This window comes from Nerophis lumbriciformis, linkage group LG23, assembly GCF_033978685.3.
Source record: "Nerophis lumbriciformis linkage group LG23, RoL_Nlum_v2.1, whole genome shotgun sequence".
NCBI classification, from domain to species: domain Eukaryota; kingdom Metazoa; phylum Chordata; class Actinopteri; order Syngnathiformes; family Syngnathidae; genus Nerophis; species Nerophis lumbriciformis.
This window is the reverse complement of record NC_084570.2, coordinates 8,882,541-8,897,269: the sequence shown is the minus strand read 5'-3', so window position 1 is coordinate 8,897,269 and position 14,729 is coordinate 8,882,541. Positions and strand designations below refer to the sequence as shown.

Here is a 14,729-nt window from a genome sequence, read left to right as displayed (position 1 = left end):
GAGTTTTTAGCATATACTTAGTATTTACGCTAATTGTATGCTGTAAACACTTTTCAACATACATTTTTTATCTTAAAACCAAACCAATGATATCCAAAAATATTGTAGGTGAAAGGACTGTGCTGTGGTTTTAACCCAACTCTTCCAGTCTAAGTTGAAATATCATCCGATAGACAGAAAAATAAATGAGAACTTACTGTAGGCCTGCAGAGAGTCGGAATGATGCAACTTTCTGTGTACCATGTGACTTGTGGAATATTGCATTTGTAGAGGTGACATGACTGAGTAAAAACCTCGGGTATAAAGTGTGAAGTTTGATTAAATTGTCTTTTTTTTTTTTTTTTTTAAGAAAATCTACTCAAAGTATATTTGGGATATGGAGTACTAAATAAAATATAACATCTCTGAAGGATTTACATTATTATTTTTCACAGTAAAGTCTAATTTTAGGAAGCGTGGACAGTGTTCAAGGTAATTTTCAAAGTCGAGGTTTAATGCACAATTTTTAAAAACGGCCACTACTGCCCCTAAGGGCTGTACAAATTAAAAACAAATGCTAGAAAAAAAGAATCAACATCACACTAAGTACAGACAAGGCTATACATTCACCGTAAACCAACCAAACAATGAAATGGTAGAAAAAAATATTAGAAATAAACTAATGGAGATCTATAAATATGTAAATAAAAATGTCCAGCTCAATATGTGTTAAATGCCATTGCAAATAAATAAGTAAAAAAATAAGTATTTAATAAATATGCAATCAAAACAAAAGACATGCAGGACACTTTGATTTTTAAATGTATTTTTCAGTTAATTTTATCGTGCATTTTATTTTCTTGGGATGCAAACAGCACTGATTCGGTGGAATGGTCCTTACAGGGACCCATCGTTAACTTCTACCGCCTTTCCACTTCAGGTCTGTCCCAGGTGGAAGACATGGGCATCCAGGTGTTCCACGCAGGTACAGGGCTGAAGGACGGACAAGTGGTGTCCAGCGGCGGGCGAGTTCTGACGGTCACCGCGGTCAGACCTTCGCTGGAGGCGGCACTGCAGGCAGCCAATGAAGGAGTGGCTGCGGTTGGTTTCCCGGGTGCTGTGTACCGCCGTGACATTGGTCACCGGGCCATTTCCCACCTGAAGCAACGCAGGTGTGTTTGAATGCGGCACAAAACTTTCAGTTTTCTCAATTGTCACTGATGTCTTTCATCAATAAACAAACTGTGGAGAATCCCCTGTGTCTGTTTTTTTTAACCTGTAATTCTGTAACCTATCTGTATATCTGCGTCACACACTGAAAGAAGGTGTTGTATTTCTGAAGTCAAGTCATCTGACCCTGTCTGACAGAGGCCTGACTTATAAGGACAGCGGCGTGGACATTGCTGCGGGCAACAAGCTGGTGGACATCATCAAGCCTCTGGCCAGGGCAACTTCCCGCCCAGGTAATGCTTTACATTTAAAGCTGTAGTTAAATATAATAAGATCATATTTTCTCACCAGGATGTAATGCAGAGCTGGGAGGCTTTGCTGGACTTTTTGACCTTAAAGCTGCAGGATTCCTCGACCCGGTTCTGGTATCTGGAACTGACGGTGTTGGGACCAAACTGAAGGTCTGGTTTGGATTCAGTCTTAATTAGAGATGTCCGATAATGGCTTTTTTGCCGATATTCCGATATTGTCCAACTCTTAATTACAGATTCCGATATCAACGGATATATACTGTCGTGGAATTAACACCTTATTATCAATCAATCAATCAATCAATGTTTATTTATATAGCCCTAAATCACAAGTGTCTCAAAGGGCTGCACAAGTGTCTCAAAGGGCTGCACAAGCCACAACGACATCCTATGCCTAATTTTGTTGTGATGCCCCGCTGGATGCATTAAAGAATGTAACAAGGTTTTCCAAAATAAATCAACTCAAGTTATGGCAAAAAATGCCAACATGGCACTGCCATATTTATTATTGAAGTCACAAAGTGCATAATTTTTTTTAACATGCAACATTTAACAACAAAACAGCAGCTTGGAATTTGGGACATGCTCTCCCTGAGAGAGCATGAGGAGGTTGAGGTGGGCGGGGTTGAGGTGAGGGGTAGCGGGGGGTTTATATTGTAGCGTCCCAGAAGAGTTAGTGCTGCAAGGGGTTTTGGGTATTTGTTCTGTTGTGTTACGGCGCGGATGTTCTCCCGAAATGTGTTTGTCATTCTTGTTTGGTGTAGTTTCACAGTGTGGCGCATATTTGTAACAGTGTTAAAGTTGTTTATACGGCCACCCTCAGTGTGACCTGTATGGCTGTTGACCAAGTATGTGTGTGTGAAAAGCCGTAGATATTGTGATTGGGCGGCACGCAAATGCAGTGCCTTTAAGGCACGCCCCCAATAATGTTGTCTGGGTGGAAATCGTGAGAAATTCGGGAGAATGGTTGCCCCGGGATATTTTCGGGAGGGGCACTGAATTTCGGGAGTCTCCCGGGAAAATCGGGAGGGTTGGCAAGTATGACTGGGAGACGCAACTGCTCTGTACTTCTCCCTACGGCAGTGTACCACTCCGTACAGCAGCGTTTTATAAAGTCATACATTTTACTTTTTGAAACCGATACCGATAATTTCCGATATTACATTTTAAAGCATTTATCGGCCGATTTTATCGGACATCTCTAGTCTTAATACTTTTAATTTTGATGGTTAATAAAAAAGTTTGTGCAGATTGCCCAGGCGTGCGGTCAGCATGGCAGCTTGGGTCAAGATCTAGTCGCCATGTGTGTGAACGACGTCCTGGCTCAGGGAGCAGAGCCGCTTTTCTTCCTCGATTACTTCTCCTGCGGAAGCCTGGATGTGAACGTGGCCGCCGCAGTGGTCGCTGGCATCGCCAAAGCGTGTGAGATTGCTGGCTGTGCTCTACTGGGTAAGTGGAGAAGCAGGCCTCAGTGGTTCTGTAGCACCGGCTGCCAAATTGAACCCATCATGTGTGGATGGTCCAGGTGGAGAGACCGCAGAAATGCCTGGCGTCTATGGCCCTGGGGAGTATGATCTAGCCGGGTTCTGCGTGGGAGCAGTAGAGCGTAGCGCCCTGCTGCCGAGACTGGCGGACATTACGGAGGGAGACCTGTTGATTGGAGTGGCATCCTCTGGTATCCACAGCAACGGCTTCAGCCTGGTCCGCAAAGTCCTGGAACGTGCAAATCTAAGCTACAGCTCCCCGGCACCCTTTGGCCACCTGGGGCAGACTGTTGGTAAGTATGATGTAAAAATACCACAGATGTCTTTGTGGAAGTCGCTTCCTAGCGGTCCCACTGTCAGACACGGCACCGGAGCCAAGCGTGCAGGTTCCACAAGGTTTTAATGATAATGTTTTTTCCCAACAGAAGTTTTCTCTCCCCGAACGTGACTTTTCAGCCACGTCCGTATCCTCTCTCCCTCTCTGCTCCCGGTCGCTTACTGTTAAAGACAACTCGTACCACCTGGGAAATCTAATCACCTGCCAGCTGTGTCTCGCCGTCTGATGGTGCGCTGTCTTCAGCACCATGGACAGAGACGGTGACCTTTGCTCCTGCAGGCGCGCTGGTCACACTCTCCCTCCACAGTCTTGATCCCCATCATGGGGTTACTTTTTTTTTTTTATGAATTCCCACATTCCAGATCCCAGGCTCGACTCTTGAGCGTTAATTGTGACAGTGCTTAGACGTTTCTAAGATACTATCCTCACCACCATGCAGGAAAATATACTAGACTCTACCAACTAACATTATCACTGGAAGACTAGAGTAAAAGGAATGGCTAAACACACACACTGAGCAGGGCGACACAAGAAGCTCACCGCTAAAGTTTCAATGTTCAGCCATGAGAAATTTCCGCGAAAACCCGCATTTTTAAACATTCCCTTCTCCCGTCAAAATATCACTTCCGTGTTTTTTTATGAAATATAAACAAAAATACGATCTAGACAAAATATGTTGCGAGCCACAACGTTGACGGCTGTCCACTTTGCTGCTAACCATATTTGAACACTGTTAGTTCCGAAACAGTTGTAGTTCTGGAACAGTGATTCTCAAACTTTTTCCACAAAGTACCACCTAAGAAAAAACTTTGCATTAGTACCACACTAATGACCAACATTAAAATACAGTAGCATAGTAGGCATACGTATACATTAAAAACAAGGCAGAGGTTTATTTAAGAAGTATATTTAAAACATTTTTTTACACTGTTTGAACAGTCACACTGTGTTTGAATATAGGAAAATAAAACACTGTACTTTAATCAAGTGATTCTTTAAAATACCACTAGATGGAGCCCGCAGACCACCAGTGGTACACGTACCACAGTTTGAGAATAACTGTTCTGGAGTATTTATCCTTAGCCAGCGAGAAGGTTTCTTTTTGACACGACACATTAGTAACAGAGGTCACAACACTGAAAGTATATTACCCGTGTGGGCGTGGCTACAGGATAAAGTTGCCAAATGGGAAACGTTTTCTGAGTTCTTGGCATGCATGTTCAAGAATTTTTCACAGCATTTTCAATGTTAATAATGTCAGTAAATTATCTATTAAAAACATGGGACATGTACAGTAAGTGTCACAAGAGGTTGGTAAATCTAAAAGTAAAATATAGTGTAGAAATGCACCCAATTGTAGGAAATGTAGTCTTGATTTTCAAAACTTTCTTTCGGGTTTGGCGTGTTAGCACTTTGTGTTGGTAAACATGTTCCTCTTTCTTTTTTCTCAATTTTCTCTTTTTTTTTTAATTTTTCAAATGTAGAGTAGGGGTGGTCCATCCAGATGTCGATACTATCGATACCTAGTACACTATTAGTATAGAAATGATACAAAAGTGATTAGATCGATATTTTTCTTTTTTCATGTTCTTATTACAAAATCACTGTTTTGGTGGTTTTTGCTATGGTTTACAAACTTAGGGGGTAAGTTTCTGGATACAGGAAGGCTTTGAGGGTAAACCCAATTAATTTAAATGGGAGCCAATAGTAGTTTTTACTTTTAATTTTTGTACACTAGCCACTTTATTTTGTTAAAATGTAAGTAGCAGTAAATACTTCACATTTAATACATCATCTGATTTACCTCAATACTAGCAAATTCTACATTTAATAAGATGCGCTTGATCAAAATGTGTTTGTTTATTTTAGTTACTTGCTATAAAACCTTTTCACTTCTGTAATCTATTGTCAAAGTGTGGGATCTAATATGAGGCCAAAAGTGTTTATGGGGACATCCCTCTTAACCTTGTTTACATGATTTTTTTTTAAATTTATCTTTGCTATTTGGGCTTATTGGACCCCAATTAGGATAAAAACTAAAAATCATCTTTTTGTATGATGTACTTAGTCCATAAGTAACAAACATGTACTTCATGTGTAATGACATGCTAATTTTTATTTTTACATTTTTTTTTCCACTCTTCTGACACCACCAGATAGTAGTATAAGTGTCCATATGTCGGCATAAGACCCCAATTCAGTAGTGTACACAATTTTGGAAATAAGAGCTAAAAGGTGCTGTCCACACATGTGGCCACTAAGGCCTAAGAGGTTAAATACATGAAGCACTTCTTACTGTAATGTTGGCCTGCAGGGGAGGTTTTGCTGACGCCAACAAAGATCTACAGTCGTCTGCTGCTCCCGATCCTGCGCAGCGGTGCGGTGAAAGCCTATGCTCACATCACCGGTGGAGGACTTCTGGAAAACATTCCTCGTGTTTTGCCCCAGGAGCTAGCAGTCGATATAGGTGAAGGCCTACATCATTCTACAGCATACAAGTCTGGAGGCAAATACCTATCTTGTACGGTTTTATAATTACACACGTTTGCTTCAGATGCGTCTCGTTGGAGCATCCCACCAGTGTTTTCCTGGCTCCAGAAAGAGGGCGGACTGAGCGAGGATGAAATGACCCGCACCTTCAACTGTGGCCTGGGAGCAGTGCTAGTGGTGGCCCCGATGGAGGCTCAGAGGGTCTTGCGGCAGCTGCAGGCCCACGAGGAGGCCTGGATCGTGGGCGCACTCGCTCACAAGCAGCCTGGTGAGTCAGTCAGGGACCTTCTTGTGGAGACACGCATGCACATTCTTGTCACGCGACTATGCCGCCGCAGGTACCGAGTCTGTGGCGGTCCGCAACCTCAAGCACAGCCTGCTGAGCGGCGGTCCAGCCTCCAAGAACGGCAATTGCCTCGGTGACATCAGCACGCCGCACAGGAGGACCAAAGTCGGCGTTCTCATTTCAGGGACAGGTTTGTGTAGTATTTCATGAACTTATTTGGTGATGTCATGTGGATTACAACTTGTGCTTTTGCGGTCAATACCAGGTACCAACCTGCAGGCACTGATCGAGCAGGCCAGGCGTCCATCTAGCTGTGCAGAGATCGTGGTGGTCATCTCTAACAAGCCTGGAGTTCAGGGCCTCAAAAGAGCAGCACTGGCTGGGATCCAGACACGGGTACTCTGTTGTGATTATGGTCATGATTGACATGTTAACAGGGTGCATCACATGGTTACATTTGCGCATTTCAACTTATCTGAAAAGGAGTAGGAAGAAGCAAAGCTTATATTTAGTCCTACACCTTCTTCATATTTTTAACTAGAGATGTCCGAATGTTCGATAAATGCTTTAAAATGTAATATCGTAAATTATCGGTATCGGTTTCAAAAAGTAAAATTAATGACTTTTTAAAACGCCGCTGTACGGAGCGGTACATATCCGGTAAAACACGGACGAAGGCCTTACTTGACAACCCTCCCGATTTTCCCGGGAGACTCCCGAATTTCAGTGCCCCTCCCGAAAATCTCCCGATTTCCACCCGGACAACAATATTTGGGGCACTGCCTTTAGCGTCTTCTACAACCTGTCATCACGTCCGCTTTTCCTCCATACAACCGGCGTGCCGGCCCAGTCACATAATATATGCGGCTTTTACACACACATAAGTGAATGCAATGCATACTTGATCAACAGCCATACAGGTCACACTGAGGGTGGCCGTATAAACAACTTTAACACTGTTACAAATATGCGCCACACTGTGAACCCACACCAAACAAGAATGACAAACACATTTCGGGAGAACATCCGCACCGCAACACAACAGAACAAATACCCAGAACCCCTTGCAGCACTAACTATTCCGGGAAGCTACAATGTACACCTCCCGCTACCACCAAACCCCGCCCCTCCAACCCCGCTATATATACACTATAACCACATATAAACCTGTTTGATGCGTCGAAGAGTTGCTGGGGATCAATTTTGGTTCAGATCAGGTAGAGGTTGAGCTGAGCCATGATTTTATGGCAGTCTTAAAATTTAGTAGAGAAGTTTGAATTTTAAGGTCTGTTGGTAGTGCATTCCACTGTGTGGTGGCAAAATAAAATGCATTTTTTCCCATGAGAGTCTTGAATTTGGGGTGACGAGGTCTGAGGAACTCCCTCTCGTGTAGTACCTGTGAGCATCACTTACTCTGGTGAAATAGTTGGACAGGTACTTGGGGACAGTTTCTCTGAGTATTTTGAATACTAGGCCCATTGCGATTTGGTGTGCTCTTTCCTCATCTCTAACTAACTTTCCTCATCTCTAACTAACCTACTCAGTGGCCTAGTGGTTAGAGTGTCCGTCCTGAGATCGGTAGGTTGGGAGTTCAAATCCCGGCCGAGTCATACCAAAGACTTTAAAAATGGGACCCATTACCTCCCTGCTTGGCACTCAGCATCAAGGGTTGGAATTGGGGGTTAAATCACCAAAATGATTCCCGGGCGCAGCCACCGCTGCTGCCCACTGCTCCCCTCACCTCCCAGGGGGTGATCAAGGGTGATGGGTCAAATGCAGAGAATAATTTCGCCACACCTAGTGTGTGTGTGACAATCATTGGTACTTTAACTTTAACTTTAACTTTAAGCCATCCCAGTTTGGTAAAGTGGGCTTGAGTTAGGTGAGTCCTGTATGGGAGGTTGAGCAGGAGTCTCACCAGCTTGTTTTGGGAAGTTTGCAGTTGTATTTTTAGTGGCTTGGTGATACTTGTGAACCATGAGGTGCAGGCGTAAACAAAACGACACTGTATGAGGGCACCGGCAAGGGTCTTAAGTGTATCCCTGTTGACAAACGCAGAAATCCTGCCCAAAAATCTAGTTTTATTATTGATCTTGGTGATTGCTTTTAATGCCATTTTTTCCACCCGAGAGAGTGTTGTCCAATATACAACCTAGGTAAATGACCTTGTCTTTGCTGGTGATTATGGTATCACCTGCTTTAATCGTAAACCTAGGTTGTGCTTGGACCCAAATAGGATGGACTCTGTTTTACCCAGGTGTAGTGATAGTTTATCGGAAAGCCAGAGCAGAGATTACTTAGTTCGGTGCTGAGTGCACTTACAACCTTCAATTTGTCCCTGTTTGAGGCCAGGATCACAGAATCATCTGCGAACAGGAACACATTTCTGTTTCATGCTGATTTAATGTCGTTAATGTAAATCAGGGGTCACCAACGCGGTGCCCGCGGGCACCAGGTAGCCCGTAAGGACCAGATGAGTAGCCCGCTGGCCTGTTCTAAAAATAGCTCAAATAGCAGCACTTACCAGTGAGCTGCCTCTATTTTTTAAATTGTATTTATTTACTAGCAAGCTGGTCTCGCTTTGCTCGACATTTTTAATTCTAAGAGAGACAAAACTCAAATAGAATTTGAAAATCCAAGAAAATATTTTAAAGACTTGGTCTTCACTAACTGACAAAGAAACAGATAACAGATTTGGTGTCCAGTTCAAAGTGTGACATGATTTATTTAAACATTTGAGAGTTGACTTTTGTATTTTACATGAGTTATTATTTGTAGAAACATGGTGCAAAGTAATTCATGATTTGTTAAAAAATGTTAGTGGCTGGTTAGTTAAAATGGGATATTGTGATTTCACAAGACTGTCTTAGAAGTGATCATTTGAAAATGTTCAATTTGAAAAATGTGCACTTAGAGAAAATATAAAAATAAAGTGTTGCATATTGATATTTATGTTTCTATATATATTTATTGTGAGAAATCATTAAGATGATCAGTGTTTCCACAAAGATAAATATCATTAATTATTAATAACATAGAGTTAAAGGTAAATTGAGCAAATTGGCTATTTCTGGCAATTTATTTAAGTGTGTATCAAACTGGTAGCCCTTCGCATTAATCAGTACCCAAAAAGTAGCTCTTGGTTTCAAAAAGGTTGGTGACCCCTGATGTAAATCAAGAATAACAATGGTCCCAGAATGCTCCCCTGTGGGACACCACAGCTCACCTTGAGGGGAGAGGACAGTGATCCGTTCACCTCGACCACTTGTTCTCTATCCTCAAGGGAAGATTCCATCCAGTTTGTGGCTGCGCTGTCAAAACCGATTGCCCTCAACTTGTTTAACAGTATTGAGTGGTTAACTGTGTCGAATGCCTTTTGAGGGTCCAGCATAACCATTCCACAGTACTTGCCCATGTCTATCTCTCGCCTGATGTAGTCAGTTAGGTACAGTAGGCATGTATCGGTGGAATGTGATTTTCTGAATCCTGATTGAAATTCGAATAGAAGCTCGCGATTTGATGGATAATTATCTATTTGCTCATATATTAACCGCTCTATAACCTTTGAGATGGAGCAAAGGATGGAAACATGGCGGTAGTTCCCGGGGTCTAATTCGTCTAATTTTTTTATACAGAGGTGATATTCTCACCAGCTGGAATTCTTGTGGGACATGACACTGATTGATAGACAAGTTGGTGTTATGAGCAACCATTGGTGAAATCGTGACAGCTTGTGGGAATATTATCATGTCCTGTGGCTTTGTTTGGCTGCAGCGAGCTGAGTTTCTTTAACACATCAGTTTTAACTTTGACGAACTTGAAGTCATCCTTGCGTACCCCTTTGTTTTTGTAAAAGTCTTGGATGTGCTGTTCACCGTAGAGGCCTGAATGTGAGGGCAATTTGCTTACCAACGTGGAAGCGAAGGTTGAGTAACGTCTGTTAAAGCAATTTGCCACATTCAGTTTGTTTATTTTCAAACTGTGGTTGGTGGTTATTGTTTTGAGACTGCTGTGGCCCAATTGTTTCAGCGGGTTATTTTTATTTTCCACTATTTTTTTCGTTGAAGTAACTGGATTTGGCCTTCCTGATCATATTAGTTACTTCGTTTCTTAGCTTTTTGTATTCTTTAAAGGGGAACATTATCACCAGACCTATGTAAGCGTCAAAATATACCTTGATGTTGCAGAAAAAAGACCATATATTTTTTTAACCGATTTCCGAACTCTAAATGGGTGAATTTTGGCGAATTAAACGCCTTTCTATTATTCGCTCTCGGAGCGATGACGTCACAAGCAACGGCTTCAGCAAGGTCGCAAGGTCCTGGAACGTGCAAATCAGTTGCTTCCCGGTGTGACGTCATCACATCGGGAAGCAATCCGCCATTTTCTCAGACACATTACAAACACAGAGTCAAATCAGCTCTGTTATTTTCCGACTGTTTTCCATACCTTGGAGACATCATGCCTCGTCGGTGTGTTGTCGGAGGGTGTAACAACACAAACAGGGACGGATTCAAGTTGCACCAGTGGCCCAAAGATGCGAAAGTGGCAAGAAATTGGACGTTTGTTCCGCACACTTTACCGACGAAAGCTATGCTACGACAGAGATAGCAAGAATGTGTGGATATCCTGCGACACTCAAAGCAGATGCATTTCCAACTGGACTGGACAGATCAGCTTTCAGGAAAAGAGAGCGGATGAGGGTATGTCTACAGAATATATTAATTGATGAAAACTGGGCTGTCTGCACTCTCAAAGTGCATGTTGTTGCCAAATGTATTTCATATGCTGTAAACCTAGTTCATAGTTGTTAGTTTCCTTTAATGCCAAACAAACACATACCAATCGTTGGTTAGAAGGCGATCGCCGAATTCGTCCTCGCTTTCTCCCGTGTCGCTGGCTGTCGTGTCGTTTTCGTCGGTTTCGCTTGCATACGGTTGTAACCGATATGGCTCAATAGCTTCAGTTTCTTCTTCAATTTCGTTTTCGCTACCTGCCTCCACACTACAACCATCCGTTTCAATACATGCGTAATCTGTTGAATCGCTTAAGCCGCTGAAATCCGAGTCTGAATCCGAGCTAATGTCGCTATACTTTGCTAATCTATGCGCCATGTTTGTTTGTGTTGGCATCACTATGTGACGTCACAGGAAAATGGACGGGTATATATAACGATGGTTAAAATCAGGCACTTTGAAGCTTTTTTTAGGGATATTGCGTGATGGGTAAAATTTTGAAAAAAACTTCGAAAAATAAAATAAGCCACTGGGAACTGATTTTTAATGGTTTTAACCCTTCTGAAATTGTGATAATGTTCCCCTTTAAGGAGCTGTTCAGTCCTGTTTTTAGTGAACTTAGCATGTTTGTCATTTCTAAGTTTCATGGCTTCTATTATGTCTGCATTGATCCAGGGTTCTGTTCTGGATTTTACCCCGGAAGCTTTCATGGGTGCTAGCTGGTCAGACACATGCAGGAAGTTGGATTTGAAGCATGGCCATGCTTTTTCAACCGATTGACCAGTCCAGTCTCTCCAGGGCTGCAGTTAGAGCTTCGCTGGTGTACTTTTTCATCCATCTGAATCTTATTGTGTTGTGACAATCTGATACAGATTTCTGAATTTTACATGTGCAGAAAATGATCACTAATTCCGCACTCGGTTACACCGCTTCTGGAGATCTTGGTCCAGTCTGATGTCAAAATCAAATCAATGACTGTTTGAGCAGCAGGGCACACCTGTGTGAATTGAGTGATCAGCTGTTTCAGGCTATGTAGCTTACAGTAATTACTGAAGGATTTAAATTGAAGGGCAAAGTGGGTTGCAAGTGTTTTTTTTGTTTTTTTTAAACATAAAACAACATAAAATTGTTCTTCTCTTAGCTTTGGTATATACAGTTAACATGGCTGCGCTAAGATGTGTGGTGTGAGTCTTCCTGTGTTTTACATACGCCATTCAGCAATGCTTCTGGGCTTCTCTCCTCCTGTTCTGCAGCCACTCTGGAGATGGTCCTCTCTGTGTCCTCTTGTAGGTGCTTTGAGTCATTGGTGGGTGACGGCTTTGTAGATAGGAGTATCTTTTTTTCAGGATGTTGGTGTTCAAATCACCTATCAGTATCACTTCAGAATTGCCTAAATCAGCTGATCCCCTCGTTTAGCTGTTCATAAAATGAGTTTTGCGTTGGGGGTCTGTACAGGGAGCCAATTAACAGTGGTTTGGGGAAAATTATATAGAGTAGGGGTGTGGGAAAAAATAGATTTGAATTCATATAACCATTCTCACGTTGAACGATTCAGTATCGATTCTCATTTTTCAAAAATCTTTTCTTAAATTTTTTTTATTGATCAATCCAACAAAACAATACACAGCAATACCATAACAATGCAATCCAGTTCCAAAACCAAACCTGACCCAGCAACACTCAGAACTGCAATAAACAGAGCAATTGAGAGGAGACACAAACACGACACAGAACAATCCAAAAGTAGTGAAACAAAAATAAATATTATCAACAACAGTATCAATATTAGTTGCAATTTCAACATAACAGTGATTAAAAATCCCTCATTGACATTATCATTAGACATTTATAAAAAAATAAAGTGTGACAGTGGCTTATACTTGCATCATAAGCTTGACAACACACTGTGTCCAATATTTTCACAAAGATAAAATAAGTCATATTTTTGGTTCATTTAATAGTTAAAACAAATTTACATTATTGCAATCAGTTGATAAAACATTGTCCTTTACAGTTATAAAAGCTTTTTACAAAAATCTACTACTCTGCTTGCATGTCAGCAGACTGGGGTAGATCCTGCTGAAATCCTACGTATTGAATGAATAGAGAATTGTTTTGAATCGGAAAAATATCGTTTTGAATCGAGAATCGCGTTGAATCAAAAAAATCGATTTATAATCTAATCGTGACCCCAAGAATCGATATTGAATTGAATCGTGGGGACACCCAAACATTCACAGCCCTAATATCGAAACACACTGCCTCTATATCACTTTGCTCCAAATCATCCCGTACATTAAAACAGATATCAGATCTTACAAACCCCTCCCCCACGTCCATTTCTGTCCCTTCTGACTACCGTGTAACTGACCATATCTATCTCAGAGTACTCAATAGAACTATCAAGTCTGGTCTCCGAAAAGGACAGAATTCCCACCTTACCGTTTCTAAAGATCATTCCGAGTTCGTCAATGTTACGGAGAAGACTGCTTACATTCATGTGGATTATATGCAGTCCTCTGGCAGAGAAAATGTTTTCCATGTCTTGTGACATGTGGCTATGGTTCAAATCGGCATCGGTGCCCATCTCCCTACTTTTTAACTACTAACAAGCTCCAGGTACCGCTGTGGGCCCCTCCTTCATCTAAAGCAGGCCTGGGCAATTATTTTGACTCGGGGGGCCAAATTCAAAGAAGAAAAATGTGTCTGGGGGCTGGTGTATCTATTTTCAGCAACACTAATACAAAACCACACAATAATGTCTGATTGAATGCTAGAACGTTATGACAGACCACTTTAAAAAAACGGAATGGAATTTTAAATTTTTTTACTGAATGAGACACTGAGAATGTACATGAAAATAAAGAATGCGGGATTTACAATATTAACTACAGAGGATAAAACACTGCATATTGACACCCTCTCGATCGACATATTTTACAATCAAGCGAAACACCGCAAAAATGCAACTATCACAGTGAAATATGAATGTGAAGGGTAAAAAAAACAACCCCCACCTACAATCTGATACATAACTAAGCTTTAGAACTTTGTTGTAAAAATCTCCTTCTGCATCTGTCCCTGACACCAGCATTTCAGGCTGGCCGCTCTGGAAACACTCTGTAGAAGCGCTCCCCACCCACACTGCTTGTTGCCTTGTCTTAGCTGCTGTGACTTAGATTACCATAGTAACTAAGTAGATTACCATAGTAACTAGTATATCATGCAAAAGCGCAGATTCCAACCATTGAAATACTTAGTATAGTTTAAGTCTTACGGTCATTTTGAAAACATCACTGCACATCATAATGGCAGCTACACTTTCCATCTTAAAGATCTAAAAAAAATATTTGGGAATGTCCGGCGGGCCAGATTGAAAAGCTTAACGGGCCGCATGTGGCCCCCGGGCCTTAATTTTCCCAGGTCTGATCTAAAGGCCCTGCCAGGCACCTCCAACATATGACATAAAAGAAAACCAGCAACAGAAGTTTGCTAACTTTGTTTTGCTTATTTTTTTTACTCACGCTTTGCAAATGCTCCATGGCCAATTATGAACATTTCTGTGGGGAAACTTGAGAAAGTGTGGAGTTTGATTTTTCTTGCACATGGATCCAGGTGGTGGACCACAAACTCTACGGAAGCCGAGCGGAGTTTGACGGCACCATTGACCGCGTCCTCGAAGAATTTGGGGTGGAGCTTGTGTGTCTGGCTGGATTCATGCGGATCCTCACGGGGGGGTTTGTTAAGAAATGGAACAGTGAGTTGAAGTATTAGTGTCACTGTGAATCACATTTTATTTTTAACATGATCTCATTTTAGGTAAGATCTTGAACATCCATCCTTCCTTGCTGCCTTCCTTCAAGGGTGTGAACGCCCAAAAGCAGGCTCTCCAGGCCGGGGTGCGGGTTAGCGGCTGCACGGTCCACTTTGTTGCGG

At 42.0% G+C, this 14,729-nt stretch overlaps 1 protein-coding gene across 1 annotated transcript in view; it reads left to right on the top strand.

Moving 5' to 3' along the window:
- Positions 1-14,729, top strand: part of gart (phosphoribosylglycinamide formyltransferase) — a 29,246-nt gene that overhangs the window by 13,962 nt on the left and 555 nt on the right. Inside the window, exons 10-20 of the mRNA XM_061985212.1 lie at positions 920-1,151; positions 1,348-1,442; positions 1,501-1,610; positions 2,711-2,909; positions 2,986-3,237; positions 5,596-5,748; positions 5,836-6,039; positions 6,110-6,247; positions 6,323-6,453; positions 14,409-14,550; positions 14,613-14,728. Coding sequence (XP_061841196.1) covers positions 920-1,151; positions 1,348-1,442; positions 1,501-1,610; positions 2,711-2,909; positions 2,986-3,237; positions 5,596-5,748; positions 5,836-6,039; positions 6,110-6,247; positions 6,323-6,453; positions 14,409-14,550; positions 14,613-14,728 — 1,772 coding nt within the window. The remainder of the gene's footprint in view (positions 1-919; positions 1,152-1,347; positions 1,443-1,500; positions 1,611-2,710; positions 2,910-2,985; positions 3,238-5,595; positions 5,749-5,835; positions 6,040-6,109; positions 6,248-6,322; positions 6,454-14,408; positions 14,551-14,612; position 14,729) is intronic.